Consider the following 18,628-nt stretch of genomic DNA (forward strand, 5'->3'; position numbering starts at 1 on the left):
TCGCCGGCATCATTGAATCACGGTGTCGACTTAGTGAAAAATGTGTACGCCTTTAGGGATATTACATCGAGAAGTAATACTAGTTTCATAGTTTTCGGGCGAGTAGCCAGTTGGAAAAAAATCGGAGGCCTTGGAACTGGAATGCTCCTTGTAGTATACATTGCATACATCGGGATAAATTGATTACCTTGCGACGCTGAAACGTAAAACGTAAGTGTTAACTTGGTAGATTTGTGTCATTTTATTGAAAACGCATCACGATAACCAAGTGACCAAGATGCACAAAGGTTAAGAAAAGACTTAGCTGTTTCACAAAATAAAATATATTTGCGACCGGTTTCGATACAGCGTATCATCATCTGGCCAGGCCAGATGATGATACGCTGTATCGAAACCGGTCGCAAATATATTTTATTTTGTGAAACAGCTAAGTCTTTTCTTAACCTTTGTGCATCATGAAGGAGTTTCACCATGTTACGCCAAACACCATCGCATTTATCAAGTGACCAAGAGTTTAATTATTTACGATCTATATCCAAGATTGAGTAACCTCCGAAAAAAATAAGGTAAAAAAATAAAAATAATTAGTTAGTTAGCTCTGGCTAACACAGACCTCCTGTGAATGAATTCTGAAAATAAATAGGAGAAAAAAATATATTTTCTCAGAAGATGGATTAGATGCTACCTGTTTAAAGAACTAAGAGCGTGATTACTTACCGTTTAAGCCACAAAACTGTACATGTTAGGGCTTAAATAGAAGAGGGCTAAAAGTAAGAGGCTATTTCCAATTCCATTAAGAATGGAAACTTAAAATTCTCCAACGTGGAGATTACAATTGGCTATTGATTATAATTTTTTATCTTATGAAGCGGATGCTAAGAAGCCGACTCATATGTGCGATTGTTTAAGGTTGATTTTTAAATTACTAAGCAAATTCGTATCAACATGAAAATTACAAAGAATTTCATATTATTAGGATTACAATTATTTAGATGAAATTTCGTTAGAAAAAATTCTGTTTACTATCGCCAATCAAAGTAAATCCATTATTATGTAAGTCTTTCTAAAGTCATTATCAGCCTTAATAGTAACGAGACAAGTTATATCGCATCCTATTAGAAAAAGTTAAGCGTACGAGTTTTATCAATTTCATGGATTAAAATGTCTAATGAGACTAAAGTTTGGTAAATAGTTAATTTAATGATCCTCTCATGGAAACAAGTTTATTTATCCCTAGAGTTATGTGTCCCGTGAATGTCATAATTATATAAAATATGTCTAATATTGTCATAGGCTGATATATTTTAGGAAGAAAAGTGTATCGCTATGAATTTATCTTGAGCAAGCAAAGAATCCGACACGACACTGAAAGAAACACGTAATTCTCCTGTTTTTAATCTTAAAATTCGCAATGACTTTGCAAAAATTCACCTACTCAGATTTTTCTCACTTTATAAGTCGACTACAATTGTTTCCGATAAAGTCGAGGTTTGGTCAAGGTATCCTCGTATCCTTGGCGAACTCTGTTGCTCAGTGATCTCCGCCGTGACTTCAGCGCTTCCATCGGCTGACTGCGGCACTTCTGCATCATAAAGAGGGAGCAAGACGCATTTGGCAGAATTTGTCATGCACGCAGCATTGCGAAGCCATTTAACGAAACAAACGACACTCAGGAAGCGTAATGAGACATAGAGCTCTTTGCTTTTTCGCCAATCATTGCTAGATTTAAAAAAGAGAAATATAGAAGCATGGCTCACTAGCAAGACTAAATTAGAGATTGTTCTGTTATTTATCAGAGATTTTATCACTAAAACTAGAGAAAGAAAGGAATATGAAAAGATAGAAGACAAAAAATTCTCGATGGACAAGGTAAACGGTACTTAGAATCAGTTTATCTTTCTTCTTCCATATAATCGCTGTCATCGTCCATAATATGGTTCTTATATTTTTCTATTTACTTATAATTTTCTATTGGTAAGATATCTTAAAGGAAAGATTGAACAAGTGTACATATCCACGCGTGTATTTAGACAAGCTACCAAACGTAGCTCTCAATTTGAATAAATAAAGAAACGAAGAAATGAGCATATTCCCCACCTATTGACTGGTCGCTTAGGAACCTAAAAAAAGATGGCTTGAATACACTTCTTAAAGGTTTAATGTGTTCAATAACTTCGATTCAAAATTAAACTAGAACTTTCCTCAACAATGAAGATGACCCGGAAATTTTAGAATTCCATTTCCCTAAATATGAATAAATTTGAAGCTTCGAGACGACTCAGAATTTCCAGCTATGTCAAACTTGTTGTTCTTTGTAGTTTTCAGTTGTCTTCTATGCTTACTTCTCCATAGCCAATGGTTTGTACTCGTTGGTTGGTTGGGTTGACCGAACATATTATTTATGTACTGTTAGTAACAATACCCTCCTTATGTGATGTTCTTCAAATGAGGAGTCAATCGATCTCAGTTGAAGCCTTATTATAATTTACATTATGGCCAATGTCTTCAGGCCTGTTTACACGGTACATTAACCCGTACGAGTTAATGTCTTAATGTTTGAACGCGTAAATAAACATGAAAATTCACCGCGTAACCAACCAACTAGTTCGAATGCATGCACAGAAAATAGAACCTGTCCTAATTTGGTTCATGCATTCGTAAATTTTCCGTTCTGGTCAACAAAAATCATTCATGCAATTAGACAGTAACTCTTACGTGTTAATGTATCGTCTAAACAAGCATCTTCAGTGGGAATATAAGTTCACGTTAAGAAACTAACAAAATTACGCCTCGGCAGCTGTATACCTATCACTTTTGAGAAGGGATATCCTTCCTCTTTCTCCATTCTCTTTGTCGTAAACATCCTAGTTTCACCTTCCCTACATAATAACATAATAGTTCGGTGGGAATGCTATGGCACTCTTCAGTGGTCAGTCAATCAGGTTAGTTCACCAGACTCTAATTGGGTATCGACTATTGGTTACTCTATGGCCATTCACTGAAGGTGCTGTCACAATTTAACTGTCAATAGAACTCACTATCCACCCGTGCCATCACCAGCGTCTCCTTTTATTAAAGAGAAACTTGTAATATCTTGAATTTTAGCTATTCTAGACACACAAATTCACTATCTATGCATAAAAAAGAGGATGTCTGTTTGTCTGTCCGCCATACGTTTCAATACGGATGCACGGCTTGCAACCAAACTTAGCACATCGGTGTACTTCAGGATTCCAAATCCCGTAATGCTACTTTCGATTACGTCCCACGCGTTGTTCGTGTCATTTTCTCATTACCATTCGTTGCGTCACGTTTAACAACTTCTGTGGTTGGATATCCTGATGGGTAGGCACACCTATTCACTCGCTCAAAGGGGGAAAATGACTCGGATAATACTAATCTTATCTAATAATCCTCTCGGTGCAAACCTTTTCGCTGGGGTATGAGTTCACAATACGCTTTAGGTCTACTCACGTACGGACACAGCGGTCAATGTTGTGGAGCGGAGTATGTGACAAGAGCTGATCCCGTGCCCATTATATGGAAATCGTTTCATTGTTTGGTGTTCAGCGTGCCTAAAAATACTGCTATGTGACCAGGAATTCCAAGTTCCAAAATTACCACTTCTCTGGGTACTGTCTTTCCCGAGGAACGCTGTGTGCCCAGCTAATATTTGATGTTTGTTCATTTAATGGATTTCTTGGGATTTAAAATGGAAATTACCTATCGATAAAAACTAAATACATGTGTGTGATTATTTGCTTCTCGACACCAAAGGCAAAAACCAACGTTAATTACAGGAATACGACCTGGGAAAACGATAAGGGGACGTTTTATAATTTTTTTGTATTGTCAGCGTTGGATTTGCAGACACTAAAAACTAACATATGGATCCATGTATTGACTAACTTAGGGCAGCAAAATAAACACGAAAATGTTTTTACTCCATCAGTTGTTAGTTATTGCCGAAATAATTCATCAAATAAATATTTTTAAAATTATTTTTGCAATCAGAAAACTAAATAATCCGTATATTGTAAATACGTCATCGATATACACCCATTTTTTTTAAGCTGGCAATAAAATTGACGGAAAATGATCTAATTAGAATACTCTACAGGTAATTTTGACCAATGAAAAGCTACAGGTAAATATACTGCTATTTTCGAGATTGTGGAAGCAACTACAGCAAAACGTATAGTGGTCCTTGCTGGTAAGAAAATCAGAATTAATATGTCTTATGTGTGTCTCGCCTGAATTAGTAAGATCATGAACACTTAATTACATCATTTTCGTCCAAGATGAGAGAAACTTTACTCTTTTTTCACCGATCACTCGGTAAAACTATTGTTACTTTGGTGTTCCAAATCTCCTTGCCTCCATCGATAGCAGTATTTCATTTCTTATTTTACCTCTTGAATACATTTTCTGCTTACTTAAGAAAAATAAATCGATTTAAGCATTGATATACATAAATCTACGTAAACTTTTTCTTCAGAACAGCCTCCAAAATTTCTCTTCAAGTAATTGATTTAAAAATAGGTAGGTACCTTTTGATTATTTTAAGAAGATAATTTAAGCTGGGTGTGCACGCAAAAATTTGATCAATTTTAGTAATTGATTTTAAAATAACTTTTGATTATTTTACGAAGATAATTTACGCTGGGTGTGCACACAAAAACCTTTATCCATATGGCGATCGATTTGTCTCTTTTATATTAACCTGCAGGATTTACTTTTAAAGCTGGAACACATCAATACCAAGGAAAGATAACATAGTCCCATTTATAATGACGCTCTCGCCTAAACTGTGCATTGCTTAGTTATTCTTAATCCATTCAATTCATTTTCTATAAACTTAACCCCTTCTTAACTTAAATCCTGGATACAAAATATTAATTTCGAATTCCTCGGAACTTAACATAAGATTGCATTTAGATTTGAACATGATATTCGGAAAGCTGTTACGCTTATTATGAAAATTATATTTTTAATGATATAAACGCAATAGAATGACCATTCCTCTCTAAGTAATCGGTATCAAAATAAACGTCTGTTGCATATGAGAGCGGTTATTTTGAATTTTAACAACTCTTAAATCCGTACAATTTCCTTAAAAGTTTAAAAAATAAGTTTATCGTATACCCATTAGCAATAAATTTAGCGACTTTGCACATCTTAATCTTTGTGAAATAAAGCAATGGCAATGGAGTTCCAAGAGTAACTTAGTCATGCACAACAGAGGACATAAATTCTCTTTCTGACTAAGACAAGTTTTCGTAACCTCGCCATTCACGTGAGTAAATTATGACAGACGTCAAAGAGATATTGAGAGTAAAGCCATATTTGAATTCAAAATTTATCACTTAAGAAAACACTCAGCAATATGATTAGTCTTCTCTATCCTCAATCGAAGAGGAGAGGAACTCTAACTTGGAAATAAATGCTGGAAAGAAGAACGCCCTCAAAGAATTTTCTCATGCAAATACTCCAATAACATCAACATTCAAAGTACGACAAATATACGAGCTGGGGCAATTAGCATTCTGTTTATACATACAGATACAGAAACAACATCGAAGATAAGACACCAGTTCTACACATAGATAACACATATATATTTATACGCATATACATATGTGGAGACACAACATCAAGATTTCATCGTGCACAGAACATGCGCTCCAACTCTACCTTGCCATAACCTGTCTGAAGATCCCCAATTCGGGGAAGTAGGACTAGGAGTACTATTATGCGACTTCCAAGTCTTTCTAAGCGCTGTCCCTAAATTGGAAAAAGACATACACTTAATTCATAACTATTCAACAGAAACTTGTGGAGACACAAACATACACTCATTATTACGGAGTAGGAACATGATTACAAGGGATACTTGAGAAAAAAAAATTTAGATTACTAACGATGAAGGCATTCTCAATTATATTCTATAGAAATAATGTTCACTATTTAGCTCTACACTGATTCATTAACATATTCTAACATGTTTTTAATTTTCTCATGGTACCAAAGTCGTTTACGGAGGCACAATACTTAGAGGAAATTTTATCTACACACAATATTTTTATTGAATTCTATAAAGACACTAGTTTCTAGGAATATTTAATTTCTTTTTCGTATTTAATTACTTTTTAGAGACATATTACGCTCATGTTACTGAATTTATAATTAGATGCACCGAAAAGTAGTTAAAATTTGCAGTTAATAATTATTTGAGGAAAGCCTATTTGACCAACATGCCTAAAATAATTGTGGTTAGACTTGCAACTTTATTTACCGATAGAAAAAGCAATAGATGGAATTTATACGACATATGTGACACAAAAAATTGTGTCCCAACACGAATGGAAAAATAGCGGCCCGCTGTACGTTTTAACAAATTATGCAGACGTTACTTAAGCTAAAAAGTAAAATATACTGAACAAAGTCTAACGGTGGGTATAATATTTCAAAGTCTTCTTTTATAATTCTATTTAAATATTCTATTTATTATTTATCGGGTCTCCGATAGATTTAATAAATTCTTATCTCTTCTGGCGTATAAACGACTGGAAAGACATCTCAAAGCATTCTTTAATGTATTTATTGTGTCGTTAATCGCCGTTATATATTCAATTGTGATAGCGAGAAAAATATTTCAATTATGAAAATGGAATGAAATACTGTTGCTCATGTAGTTTTAATTGTTAGTTGAAAATCAATGTTATAATGATGTCATAAGAAGGATAAAAAGTTGTTTATTATTAGATGTGGAATTAATGTTTTTAGAGGAAAAATCTCGTTTCAATTAATTTTTTTCACTTCAGTTGTTATATGTTTAAATTAGGTTAATAAAAAACGATACTAATGGCTTTTAATTACAATGGAGAGCTAAATACTAGGTTTATTGCAGGCTATTATCCAGCCAATTTTATCTCATGATCGAGGCTAAGATGAGGTATGGAAATAGTTTTTTGGAAATACAAGGTAAAAAATACACAAAGAATGTGAATGATTACATGAAATATCAATGCATGAAAACTCAACGTTAATTCTATGAACTAAGAATATTCTAAGATTTACATTTCACTGAGCAGAAGTCAATGATCCATGGAATTAAAATAAAATTAATATTTTAACATTGAATGAATGCTTTTCCATGCAAATCATTACGTAAAAGTTGATGGGGTATGTATGCATGTTACAAAAGAGAGTTTCAACAATCATTGGAGGAGAAATATATCCCTTGATGTCATATACTTCATAAAGACTAGTAATATAACTATAATCAAATGAAATATATAGGAAAAAATATTGAATAAATGATCTTTCAAATCCAAAGAGGCTCAAAGGATGAATATATGTGTGGGAATACTTTTTTTCAGGATCAAATTTACCCCGTGGGTGAAAGTTGCCAGGGTCTCAAATCCGAATTTCCATAGTTATCGATTTTTAGGTTTCATGATGGGAACTTTTTTCCCTCTAAAAGACGATTCAGATGTTTAAACAGAGAAATAATCTGAAAAAGAAAATAATTTACCGCAAATTCATCTTCCAACTGGGCAAAATGTGCAGTGATAACACTCGCTGCTAGGCATTTTTTTGGGTGGTGCGCGGGTTGTATACAGTCCAAATTTGTTGATCATTCTCACCCATCGTAAAATAATAAAATTCTTTAGATAAAATTTAAACTTTGTATATAAAATTGTGAATGTTTAATTAATCATTTTCTATTGCTAAGTCGGACTTATTATGAGTGATTTATTCTCCATTGGAGTTGTTTCCAAATTCAGTCTGAATTTTCGCAAAATCTTAAACTTTGAGGCTCGGGTGGCAGTGTGGCAGTGGCACACATTAGATTCCAAAAAAATTGGATATGAGACCGTGATATAAGCTGGCAACATTCCTGCTCAGGGAAAATTTTATCCTGAAAAATACAACATTGTTTGGCCAACTCTGATGAGTGTACCAAGAAGCCATGCGAACGCTTAGTAAATATGCTAGAATACGGGGGTGCAGATACTCTCAATAATGGAAAAGAAATTTAACTTCGTATGATCCTCACCCACAAACTAAGTTCAATACTATTATGCCAATATCAAGGTACAAACTCTTAAAAGTCAAGTCCTCCAATACTGCGGGTATTTAAGAATATTTAAGGAATTAAATGTTAAGAAAAGACTTTTGAGATCTCAACACATTTGTGTGATCATGCCGAATTCACAATTTTAAATGCATTTCATAGAATCTAAAAAAGTGTCTTTAAAAACCTCTTCATGCATAATTTACGTATCTATAAATATTGGTCTGTGTACCAATGAAGCCTGTCAAGTATTTTATAAACTAAAATACGTAAATAGTTACCAGTGTATATAAAATACGTAAAATGGTCTGTATAATTTCCATATATCATTAAATACTCTTTTGCGATAAATTATTATCCTCTAAATGGACAATTAATATCTCTCAGTATAGTTTAGTTAAAGGGAATATTAGTTCAGAAACTTATGCTATGCAAAAATTGCTCAGTTATAAAGACCCAACAATGCCACTGAATAATAATTTACGATAAAATAAACAGCCAAGATAATTGATGATTTCGATAATTGGAATGACACAGGCGTGAAAGAGGAGTTGAGGTTATAATGATAGTGATTATACTTGAGATATTTCTCATACTTTGCCTCTTCTCGAAGGACAGAGACGCGTGTCTGTCCAACCGGAAAATTCGCCCCATTTTCATTTAAAGAAGAGCATAAGGTGACTTTAACCTTGTGAGTGGTGAAAATACCCTAAAGCGAAGGCATCTCGCGAAATCGCAATGGCGAAAACCAGGCCGATGCCTCGTGTCGACAAGACGTTCGTGGGAGTAGCAGTAATGAGGGCGCCAAACGAAAGGCTCTCTTAGGAGGCAGGGGACGGCAAAGAAAACGCGAGATGCTACTTTGCAGGTTTCAAACCCATCACGTCGGAAAAGTCTTTCAAGTGCATCGGCGGATAAACCTAACTAGGTTTGAGCATCGTGGAAGGTGGGCGCAAGACGCCAGCCAAGTTATGGACTCTTGACGCTCATTACGGGAGCACATCTTTGTCAAATACGGAAAGTAGTGATGACCGTGGTATGATTCTTTCAAGTCATGAGACATACCGTATAGAGAAAGCTTCAGCAGTCGGCGTGAACAATCAAAGGAGTAAAAAAATAAAGGGCGGACGAATTGGGAATTAAAGAAGAATGATGTGGATTAAATGCATTGACGGAGTAAGGGATGAGAAAGTCCTAAGAACAGCAGTAGAGAAGAGGAGTCTTATGAAAACTTTAAGAAGAAGACGGATTGAGGTATGATGGCGTGATGAAGACAGTCATCGAGAAGTGGGTGATAAGAACGGAAAATGAAGACCTCGGATAAAATATAAGGAACTAGCGGCGCGCCTGGTTACGCCGCGGCGTAACCAGGATGGGGACAAGGGGTGGTGTTGATGAAGGGCCTGGGCGATAACCTCCGAGCTATGTAACTACATTAGATTTATTCTGATTTTGGCCATACAAATTTATAGCTCTTAAAATCTATTTTTTAGCACAAATTGATAATAATGGCGCCTGTAGTTCGAAATGCGTATGAAGTATAGAAAAAGTTTCGAGTGATATACTACTTATACATTGTGCACAAAGGTTAAGAAAAGACTTCGCTGTTTCACAAAATAAAATATATTTGCGACCGGTTTCGATACTGCGTATCATCAACCTTTGTGCATCATGAAGGAGTTTCACATTGTTACGCCAACCACCATCGCATTTACTTATACATTAATTCAATTTTTAAATTTGAGAACTAAAATAATAATGAATTGAAAATAAACATTTTCATAACTACACCATTCAAAATGGACTTCAATTCATACTATTCATTATTTACTATTAGACTTCACATTTTATTTTTCCTCTGAGCTATATAATTACACTCCAGAAGGAGAGAAATATATATAAAGCGTCGACAAAATAAAAAGATTGATTCATTGTAAGACTTGCAAACTCAATGATTAGCAATTTATGCCCAATGTCACATATATCGCTACCGGATTCGATAACAATAAGTTGTACAACGAAAGGTTGGCTCGTTGGGAATACAAAAATGGGTTGTTGTCACGCGGTAGTGCCTACAAGATGGAATGTTTCCCATTTACAAACGAATTCCCTTGTCCTGACTGAACATAAGGGAACTCAAGTTCCCCGAGCGACTGTTCGTCGACGAGCGTTCCGGGGGAAAACGCACCCCTAGGGAGACATAAAAACAAACGCAGGAGGGGACTGGAGACAATCTCTGCCGTACGGATGGAATATAAAATGTTTCGACGTGAACCTACCGAGGGAACAATATCAACAGCTGCTGTCGTGAAAGTAAAATTCATCACGATCGTGCGATATTTAGGGAAATGAAGCCAATCGCCTCCGAAAATACTAGGAAACAAATTTTACCAATTTCCGCCCAGAAAAAATTTTGTTTACGATTGTGAAGATATTTAGGTACGTTAGTTCTATGGACATCTTTCGCAATCAAGCGAAATATTTTGGTGATACATCACCTAGTTTCTTCCGAGCTACCCGTAGGCATATGGATATTTTTGGTGGTAACTAGGCCAGAATCTAATGTTGCTCATTGTTTACGGGTGGTCTTGTTATAAAGGATGGATCTTTAGGGCAAGCAAAATATTAAATGGAATTCCTAAAAAAATAAAAGGGTTCTTTTTTTATTATAGGAACGTTAATATAATCTATGCAACACCATTTCCTGTGTACTTTTATGATACTTGCATGTATTTTATAGACAGCAGGCGTCCATATTGAATTCCCGTTCCTTATCTGTCTCTTTCCATCATTAGAATTATTTCGACCGGCTTCAAAAAGAAATTAATAAGTGGTTTAAGTTATTGCAAGCTTCAAAAATATATTTGTGGCAAATTCCACCGCAAAAACAGAGCTGGTTTTCTTCTATGCTCCGAGTGGTAGATGAGATAGGCAGGATGAGATAGGATGAGATTTAATCCTAGTAAGGATAAGATGGGCGAAAATGGATTAAATAAATTACTTCTCCCTGTAAATACGTAAACCTGGATTAATAGGACATCACTCATTAAGCGATTCAACCCGTAAGTTGGTTTGCATTGGTGAAGGTAGAGCTCACACCAGACTTAGCCGCAGGTGTGTTGATGTCACACATTCATATATCAGATCGTAGGCTTTTCCGACGAACTCTATAGTTGAAAACTCCTCGGGTTTGGCACCGCGTAAGGCTGTTTAAGGCCAATGTTTCAATTGAAATTGGGGAAATTTGAAATTTGAAAAAGCGCGCGCAAAATCAGCTCTGATCGCATGCTGATTCCATCCTGAGTCGAACCCTTCGTAAAGCGGGAGACTACAGTTATAAATTCTCCTGCATGCGCTATAGTCCACTAAAATATCCACAAACTAGCTAAAAAAGATGATGACGCCATGCGTGGACACGTGTTGGAAGTAATTACCACTGGGCAAGGAGTTGGCAGAACAATAAAAGTTTTTGAAGTGAAAACTTCTTATGGCGCGTTAGGAACTTTTTTTTTGTTTGCTAAAAACTCTGAACTCGCGTGACCGTCTCCTCAAAATCGTCACCGCCTCGCTGTTAACGAAGGAGAGGGAAATAAAGAGAGAAATAGTTTTGAATTTTCTCGTTCCTCATGTGTGAAAATATATTCTGAAGCAGAAAGGATCGCTTCGCTTAGTGTTGACAATAGTTAGTCGATTTTGTTCATAGAAATATTTCCTTCAATTTCGGCTAGTGCCTTGGCTTTTCCAAGTTTACATTCCTTATCCAGTTAGTAGCAAAGGCCTCTTCTACATTTTTTAACATCAATCACCGTCCAAAAATTTTTAAATAAAAAGTTTTCTCTTGAAACTGTTTTAAATGTAAATTGCTCTACGCACTCGGCTACCTCGCCCCCATTGGGAAAAAAATACTAGGACATGTAGGGGTAGAAAGAAAAAAATAAAACATGGCAGTCGTGGGACTGCCCTTGTCACGACCGCCATGTTTTATTTTTTTTCTTTCTACCCTTACATGTCCTAGTATTTTTTTCCCAATGGGGGCGAGGTAGCCGAGTGGGTAGAGCAATTTACATTTTAAACAGTACTAAATTCGAAAATGAAAGAAAATTGGTGAAGGACACGATTCGCTTTAATATTGGTCCTCCGGAACGAATTGAGATTGGAAAGCTAAGTCTACATAACTCTTCACAAAAACTTTTATGAAAATATTTTTTTATATTAATTATAATTATTTTCATAGAGAGTTTTTTTATCTAGGAAGCCTAGTAAGCAAGGATGGACGAACTCAGAAAGAAATAGCATCAATAATATCATGAACGAAGAGGACTTTCTATAATAAGAAGAATCTTCTTACATCTGAGAATAAAAGCATAGAAATAAGGAAACAATTCATCTGATGCTGCATATGGAGCATACTTCTCTATGAAAACGAGGCGTGGACGTTCACAACAGCAGAGAAGTCAAGAATGGAAACATTTGAAATGCAATGCTTCTGAAGAATGACGAAGATAAAATGTATCGACCGAATAAGTAATGCTAAGAAGAGTGAGAGAAAAGAGGTATTATAAAACCCATAAGTAGAGGACGGGACACCTTAAATGACCACATTATGAAGCATGATGGCCCAATGAAAACAATCGTAGAAGGGCAGGTGGAAGGGAAGAAGGGCAAGGGACGGCCCCGATTGAGTTACACAGGTTACATTCCTAATCCAGTTAGTAGCATAGGCTTCTTGAACATTTTTTTAACATCAATCAACGCATAAAACTTTTTAAATAAAAGGCTTTCACTTGCAACTGTTTAAAATATAAGTTGCTCAATGGCAGGTTATAAAGGCTGTAAAAGAGAAACGATACGTCACTATGAAAAGAATAGCGGTTAGAAGATAGAAATGGAGAGCTGAGTCAAACCTATCTTAGGATTGTTGACTAATGATGATGATTTTCGTATAAAAAACAAAACTTTGGCCATTAACTAGATTATAAAGTATACACCTTGACTTTGTTATTTTGGATACCTCGATGGCAGAATCATTTGCACGATGAACTCAACATATTTATTGTCATTTACATCAATTTCACTGTTTTACTATATATTCTTTCTATTTATTCCTTTCCAAGTGGTCTTAATCTATCTTCGATTACGACGTATTCCCCTCATTCCCAATATCGTTCAAGAGAAATCGATTCAGGGGATGTTTTGAAAGAACCCACTTTGTTACGTAAAAAATACATCGGATGCGGTTTTACCGAGCCGATTTTACCCAAAAAGCCTAAGCCGCAAGCTGCTCATCTAGAGCCGATTACTGAATGTAGGTTATGAAGCTTCGCAACAGGGCTCGCGAGATACAAATCTGTATCACGCTTCGTGCATCGTGACCGTGCAATATGGATTATTTTCGCGGACCACCGCTCGCCGCGAGGATACATCCCAAAGAATAGCGGAAGACGCCTGAGAGCCGCGGCGTTATCTCATCTTCTTTTTATTCCCAGGCAAATCGACCGAGAGATGCAGAGAAATATTTTATTCCAATGACTAGGGATCTTCTCAGCGTACACTAATGCTTGCCAGACATAGAATGACCTAATTACAATTTCCTTTCCTAGTCACTCACATGGGAAACATTATAAAAGATACACTGTTGTATGTCCCACGGAATTTAACTTGTGACGTCAGTGTTGGTACAACATGCCCAAGTATCGTTCTATTTGTCGTTTAAGTAGGGGGCTCCTCGGAGACCCGTGGAGAAAATCATCAAGGATTGTACTGTTTTGAAGGCTAATCATTCTGGAGCTGTTAACGTGTGGGTTGCTGATACCATTGGTACTCTATTTGGTTTTAAGTTTACCTTTGCTGTTGGTAACGATCACAATGTGCAAGGTTCTTATGGGCTCACTATTTTATTTGCAAGGATACCTTATAACGTTACAGTGAATATTGGTGGCTTGGAGAGTTTTCCTACAGCTGATGTTTTGTGTTTTAAAGCTATTCAAATGAATAATTTTCAATATTATCAGAAGGAGCATTGTACTACTGTTTCTTCAAATGTATTAACATCTAAGAGGTGTATGAAATTTAAACCTGAAGATCGTTTAGTTGTATTTGGAAGGTTTGTCGTTTAAGCAAACTTCAGAGGAACATACAACAGTGTATTTTTTTAGTGAAGAGTTCTCGGGATCGCCAATGGGTCAGGAACGCCATAACTTCCGACGTTTCGATGTCCGACTCGGTCATCGTCCTCAGGGCTGTGAGTCGTACTCACGGCCCTGGGCTTTGACACGTGCTTCCAAATCAGCAATGTTTGGAGACCAATATTGAAGTCCATTATATAAAACAAAAATAGCGGGAAAACCATAACACGCGTGAACCAATCAGGTTACACATGACCTCGGATGGAGTGTATATATAATGGAAAAATTTCGAAGAACGGCATTCGGAAGATCCCCCGAGGATGATCAGGAAGTCGCGGATCGAAACGTCGGGAGATATGGACGACATCAACCGGTGGAAAACCCGAGAAACTTTTCTGCAATTAGTTTGAGAATAAAAGAAAAGTATCATCGAACGTAACACACTGATTTCTTTTCTTTGGGAGGATTTTAGCGGCGACTGTGCTCAATTACAACGGTTGTCACCAATGAGTGCATTGGAAGATGAAGTCTGTAACGTTCCGATTCCAAGTTGCAGGAATTCTTCTTGAGTTCTCGAACAGGTCAAGTTTTCCATAGCCGACGCTTCGACAGTTGACTCGCACATCCTCATTAGGGCAGACGAGTGATGGGCAGACATTTTTCACGATTTGACGAGAAAGGCCGAATCCATTGCCACCAACTCATTTGGGAATTTCTATAGGTAACCTAATTCTACGAGCAGATATAGCAATTCAGAATCACATGGTGATCTTCATATTGATTGCCACACACATTCTTGCCTAACTACCACTTCACTGAACCAATACAACTAATTTTAGAAGAACCGGGATTCAATCAGAGATTCTCAGATTGGCATTCAAGCACTCGACTCACTGGGACACAATGCTCTCCAAAAAGTGCCTTAGCATCGAGAAGATAATTTCTTTGAATTGTGTAGACGTATTTGATATGACAGTTTGAGGAATGCTTCATTCGTGTTTTGAACCGAGGAACCTATGATAAGATTTCATGTGCTCTATCCACTAGTCTAAAGGCCTGTCTACACGGTACATTAACACGTACAAGTTAATGTACGCTTGCGTGAACGATTTTGGTGGACCCGAACGGAACATGTACGTATTCACGAACCAAATTAGAACAGATTCTGTTTTCCGTTGATGCATTCGCACAAGTTGGGTGGTTACACGGTGCATTTTCGTGTTCATTCACGCGTTCATACATTTATACACTAACCCGTACGTGTTAATGTATCGTGTAACCAGGCCTTAACTTGCTCCCCTCACGGTTATTCAGCCTAGACAATCCTGATTCCGTGAATCGTGTATGCCTCTGTATTGAACACTGAAATCAGCAGCGGGAGAAGTTCGTTGGCCACTCATATACTGATGGTTCCGTCGCAACTTATCTTGGGAAAACACATCATCCGAAAAAGGAAACTGACGAGTGAAACTGAGCCGGAATTCCATTAGGATAGAATTATTTGACTATTGACTTTCAACTCTAAGGACAAAGTGCATCCTGAAGACAAAAGTGGTGTCTATACCCTGACATGTGATGAGTGCAATAGTGTGTACGTCGGTCAAACGGGCCGCAAATTTAAAACTCGTGTTGATGAACACAAAAGAAGTGCTCGTTTGAAAGCCTCCAAATCCCATTTTTCTAAGCACCTGTCCGAATCCGGCCACAAAAGTGATTTCAATATTAAAATTTTACTTGTACATGTAAAAAGTGTAAAACTGGATATTTTAGAAATCACCAAATGCACTCTTGTGCGTAAATTCAAAATTTTATATGATATGACTGTATTCAATGTTCCAATTTTTTATCTAATGTTTTAAAATCTGATTTCTTCCTTGACAATCCTCCTACTCCCCCTTCCCATAACCTCGTTACTACCTGACCTTCTATCTGCCTCCCTCTCCCCAGCTTTTACACTTTGTATTTTGACCCTCCAATCCAACCAACAATGCCCAACCCCCCTCCTCCCCTTTTAGTGCCCCCCCTCCTTCCCTCACACTACTATTGGGTATACTATAATGCTGGACGTCGTACGCTATTGCTGTTAGTCTTGATAATGACGGTATAAACGTCGAAACTAGTTGACAGTTAAAATAAAAGCTTGTGGAATAGTACTGGGTTTTGTTTCACCATGAACATTTCATCGTTCCACCAAGTAACGCCCAAATCAGTTGATTTTATTAGACTTATTCTCTCATCGAGATATATTTGCAAGAATGCTAATTCCACGATCGATGTGTTCAACACGTAAACCTTCAGTATTTTTGTTGGAGGCTGCTCAAAGTCTTCACGGGGGTCGTGTTGGCATGATAGCCAAAGTGTTGTCTTCCCATTCCCGTGGGTTTGGCTTCAAATCCCGGCGGTGGCAGAGAATTTTCAGAGATTTGACCTTAGCTGTCGGTCGCCTCATCCACATACCTCCCTGCATCGAAGACTTCACCCGTGGCAGGTTGGTTTTAATTCAAGCGCTCCAAGGCAAACACTGAGGGCAGATACCGTAACCTCATTATGAAAAGCCACGAGAATAGAAATTAATGAAAAATATTATTAATGTTTCCATACTTCAAATCCATCTCAACCGGTATTACAATTTAGGGCCATTCGCGAGCCCTTAGTTTCATACCCTCCAAAAGTGAAGTCTAGTCGAGATTAAGTATAAAAATACAGTTGGTCTTCATTTTATTTCTAAACGGATCGCAAAAAAGTGAGTCAAACCTCCCAACGACTGAATATTTTGGGAAAGCAAACTAATTGGTTTGGCTATGATGGTCCGCAACACTGAAATGACCAAAATAAGGTAAGTTACCCATAGTATTGAGCAGTATCTTTTCTGGTGAAAACTACTCATCCGACACTAAAATACTAATGGAGACCCGGATTTTACCTCATTACCACTTGATCAGCATTCAAGCGCTCGACACACTAAGCCACTACGTAACCCCCATCGCTAACTAATGCTAATCTCGATAAAAGTAATAAATGAAACACTAACTTTCTATTATCCATACTCTTACTTATTGTTCTCAACAGGCTTTAACGCCATTCAAAAGGAGCGCGATGCAGTTCAACCGGTAGGAGTCAAGCACGGAAAAGTGTGAGAAACCTTAAAATTTTGCCTCATTTGTTGAAAATAGGTGTTTCACATATTGACACACTCGCCGACGACTGAATGTACTTTAACTGGATCTGGACGAAAGTATCACTTCATAGTTTGTATATGCGGCCGTTATAGTACGGTATCGTATTTAAAGGAGGCGACCGACAGCTGTGGTCAATTATGCCAGGAGGGAAGGGCATCGAAGGAAGGGTGGAGAGAAACCCGGCGTCGGAATTAGCCTGCTCTTAACGAAAGGCGCTAAGAAGACCATGGCTCAACGTCTCATCCGACGGACGGAGTGTTGAGCTTGAATAATCCTCTTGACAAAAATTCAAGCAGGCGACCGACAGGTGAGGTCATTTGCGCCATAAGGCAGAGTAGAGAGGGAAGGGTGGAAGAAACTCGGTATTTGCCTACTATCAACGAAATGTACCAAGGGAACCACGGCTTGACGTCCATTCCGCCGGACGCAGTGCTGTACTTGAAGTGCCTCACACAAGGCACCCTAGAGGGCTCGAGAAGTCTTTGAAAATTCTCGGCCACCGATAGGATTTGAACCCGAGTCCACTGGGTGGAAATCCAACACTGTAGCCATGACACAAACCCGCGCCCCGCTACGATCTACGACACTGAAATGGTCAGTAGCGGTCAGTAGGTCACTCATAGTAGTCGGCAATACAGCCGTACCTTTTCTTGGGTAAACACCTCATCCGACCCCACTGTCTCGAGACGGACTTCTTGAGTATCCGGAATCTGGGACGGAAGAAGGGCACCCCGGCACAACCCTTGGACCTCCGGCTAGATCTTCGACGCCCGGACAGCGACGGGCTATCTTCCAAGAGCGCGGAAGGGCTCAGGGATCGTTGTGGGGTCCAGGACAGGGCGGAAGAGTCCGGCGATGAGATGGAAGGCGGAGAGTATGGGCTGCTCTTCCTGCGAAGCGGGGAACGGGGCTGCCGTTCTTCGTCGGGCGACTGCGACTCCACGACTGGCGGCAAGAGGAGAAGCCAAAGCGGCCTGGAGGCCCTGTGAATCTCCTCGCACCCCATCGCCAGGGACACACACACTCTCGTTCGCGACGATCACTCTTAAGGGTGCACACAGAGAAGGGACGAAGAAACGGCACGAAATGCCACGCCCCCTTTTTTCGATCAGGGAAACGGGAGAAATCACTCCGACACTGCTCGTGTGTGGGTGCGGTAAGAAGGTAGCGGCATCGCGCAGCCGTCTTCGTCCCATTTAGCCAATCGCGAGGTGGAGGCAGCCCCATAAAAGCCACTGCACACG

At 38.1% G+C, this 18,628-nt stretch overlaps 1 protein-coding gene across 6 annotated transcripts in view; it reads right to left on the minus strand.

Annotated features, from left to right (window-relative positions):
* LOC124167167 (GRAM domain-containing protein 2B-like) overlaps positions 1 to 18,628 on the minus strand; it is a 648,383-nt gene that overhangs the window by 490,367 nt on the left and 139,388 nt on the right. The window contains exon 2 of one of the 6 annotated variants that reach the window (XM_046544980.1): positions 5,695 to 5,784. The exons of 4 other annotated variants lie outside the window; for them this stretch is intronic. In XM_046544980.1, the coding sequence (XP_046400936.1) occupies positions 5,695 to 5,702 (8 nt within the window). In that variant the 5' untranslated portion in view covers positions 5,703 to 5,784. Of the gene's footprint in view, positions 1 to 5,694; positions 5,785 to 18,028; positions 18,406 to 18,628 lie in introns of those variants that run through there. One more of the 6 variants, XM_046544978.1, reaches the window with a different exon arrangement.

Source organism: Ischnura elegans, chromosome 10 (assembly GCF_921293095.1).
Source record: "Ischnura elegans chromosome 10, ioIscEleg1.1, whole genome shotgun sequence".
In the NCBI taxonomy this organism is placed as follows: Eukaryota; Metazoa; Arthropoda; class Insecta; order Odonata; family Coenagrionidae; genus Ischnura; species Ischnura elegans.